This window comes from Grammomys surdaster, unplaced genomic scaffold, assembly GCF_004785775.1.
Source record: "Grammomys surdaster isolate TR1022 unplaced genomic scaffold, NIH_TR_1.0 167, whole genome shotgun sequence".
Taxonomy (NCBI): Eukaryota; Metazoa; Chordata; class Mammalia; order Rodentia; family Muridae; genus Grammomys; species Grammomys surdaster.
The window spans coordinates 7,834,059-7,836,678 of record NW_021604615.1 but is presented as its reverse complement, the minus strand read 5'-3'; the positions used below and the strand labels follow the sequence as shown (position 1 = coordinate 7,836,678).

At 44.7% G+C, this 2,620-nt stretch overlaps 1 protein-coding gene across 4 annotated transcripts in view; it reads right to left on the bottom strand.

Annotated features, from left to right (window-relative positions):
• Positions 1-252: 252 nt before the first annotated feature.
• Cul4a (cullin 4A) overlaps positions 253-2,620 on the bottom strand; it is a 43,112-nt gene continuing 40,744 nt past the window's right edge. For all 4 annotated transcript variants that reach the window (XM_028766266.1, XM_028766269.1, XM_028766268.1 and 1 more), the window contains one exon: positions 253-1,655. In XM_028766266.1, the coding sequence (XP_028622099.1) occupies positions 1,560-1,655 (96 nt within the window). In that variant the 3' untranslated portion in view covers positions 253-1,559. The remainder of the gene's footprint in view (positions 1,656-2,620) is intronic.

Here is a 2,620-nt window from a genome sequence, read left to right as displayed (position 1 = left end):
TCTGAGAAGACACTGGACAATGTTGGTGAGGGAGAGGGTGGGCAGAGATGAGGACAGTGAAGGGTCCTGTCCCCGCTCCTTCTGAGTTGGCCCATGTCTTGCTTAACTTGTGCTTGCAGTGGAGGAGAGGGAAGGGCAGTCAGTCATGTGAGGGTGACAGGCCTTACTTCTTTTGTCTGATTTGCTAGCTGTTAAAGCTGCTGGCCAGTCAGGAGGAACGTGTGGTCTGCATACCCAATGTTATTCAAGGAATTTAAAGGCCAATTAAACTGGTTTTATTCAAAGTAAGTCTACATTAAATTACAATATTAACAATCTGTAGACACAATGAACTTAAAGTATAAGAAGTAGAAATAGAAATCTATTTGGTCTTTCAGAGACCACATCATAGAACTCATAAATGAAAATGTACAAATACAGAAATGGTACTTAAAGAGTCAGGTTTAATATGGGGACCCAAAAGATGTCCTATCTTAAACATGCATGTTTCAAAAAGGGAGAATCCTTTAATAATTTAGCATAAAATCGAGTTATATAAACTTGGTATATTCCAGAAAATATTGCTTTAAACACTTATACATGATCAAAATTCCTTTGGTAGCTTTTAATCAAAATGAAACATGCTACTTTGTAAAATATAAAGTACTTTTAAATGTTGCAAAAGTGTCTGTCATCATCACCATGCCAACACCACGATGGAGCCTCGTTCTCGCTGCTCAACCTCATGTGCACACACACTGTGTCACCAGGAACCAACAAGTCCTTTGGACAAACATAACTAAGCTCCATATAGTGAGTGCCAGGGCAGAGATCCAGGATGGTCTCTGTGCAAGACTATAAAACCAGGCCCAATTTTATTATGGTAATCACACAAACTGCAACTTCAACAGTCAAACAGCAGTCACCCCAAAGCCAAAACCAGGACCTCCACACTCAACCAACATGGAAACAAACATGAAACCCCCAAGCCCCTAAACAAACGACAAGCAGCCCTCTGGGTGAGCTGTATCTAATGACAGACATGATGTCCTCTTGGCACATCAGGGACCTCACTTAGAAACCTGATTTATAGAAGCCAAAGTTTCCAACTTTCTGAAAATACACAGAAGAGAGGCCAATGCTCAGGGTGCAGAGAGCCGAGTGGCAGCCTGGACGGTTTCTTCCCAGTGCCCACCAGCCCAGGGCTCTCTCTCTGAGTCTGCATCTGGGGAAGAACACAGCACCTAGGGTATTTCCACTGTGTCCCACTATCACACACACAACAAACCAAGCCTGTGGCTTTCTGCCAGAGGAACAAGAGCTTGTGAAGGAACTTCTCAACGCAAAGTCAGAGAGTAACAGAAACAAGAAAGAAGTAGGGGAAGAGCAGGGAGGAAGGATGGGTGTCATCTCAGAGTCCTTGTGCCCTGGGAAGGATGAGCCAAGAACCACATCCTCTGCTCCGAATCCAAGCGTCCACAGTTGGGGCAGCTGCGGGGACCGGGACACAGCACAGCAGCTTCACACTCTCAGGTGCTTCGTGTGTGTCTGTCTCTGGGAGACGGCCATCTGCTGGCGTGTCACGCCACGTAGTGGTATTGATTTGGACTGTCTTTGTCTCGTTCCATATAGTCTCTGTCTATAAGTGACTCAATTCTCTTTTTCAAATCTCCAGGCTAGAAAAGAGAAATCAGACATTTTAGGATAGGGTACTGAACCTAGAAACACAGACCCAACATCCTGCACGGAACATGTAAGAAAACTACACAATGCTAAAACAGATGTAAATACACACACCCACACCACTGATAATTACAAGATGATCATATTAGCATCCTAGTCTGAATAAACGTTTGCACAGGGATGACTACACCTGGCTTCTCCTCACATGAGCATGTAGACAGACCCGATATGTTGCATGCTCTCGCATATTTGGAAGGAAAATCTGATCATGTTTTGGTAGGGCATTCTTACTTTTCTGTTATTATTAAAAAATATATTTATACTTTTTCTTTTGTGTGTAAGCGTGTGGGCACATGCTGTGCACCTGCGTGGAGGTCAGAGGACAACTGGTGGGACTTGGTCCTTTCCTTCCACCTTCTGGGTCTCAGTGACTGAGCTCAGGTTACAGGCTTTGTGACCAGTGCCTTACCTACGTTACTCTCGGAGCCTTCATGCTGCTCTTGCTGAGATTCTGACACAGGTTTTTTTTTTACTCTATTGTCCAGGCTGACTTTGAACTCACTATGTAGCCCAGGTTGGATTCAAACTTGCAGCAATCCTCCTGTCTCAGTCTCTCCAAGGTAAAGGTTATAGGTATGCACCATCTCTAGCCATCTTCATCCTTTGTGAAGCACTTTTTCTATGTGCCCGATCCTATTCATTCCATACCTACCAGATATCGTATATCTACATAGTGTAACCACAAACTCTGAGTGTTCTAAGTTACTGCCAAAGTGTGTCTGTCACTGTCACTATGCAGGCCTCACCACAGAGCCTGTTCTCACTGCTTTAAACTTGCCATGTGGGTAGAACGCAGGTGACTGGCTGCAAATACCTGGCCCTAAAGCAGGTGACCACCCATACACACGTGGCCCTAAAGCAGGTGACCAGCCATACACACGTGGCCCTAAAGCAGGTG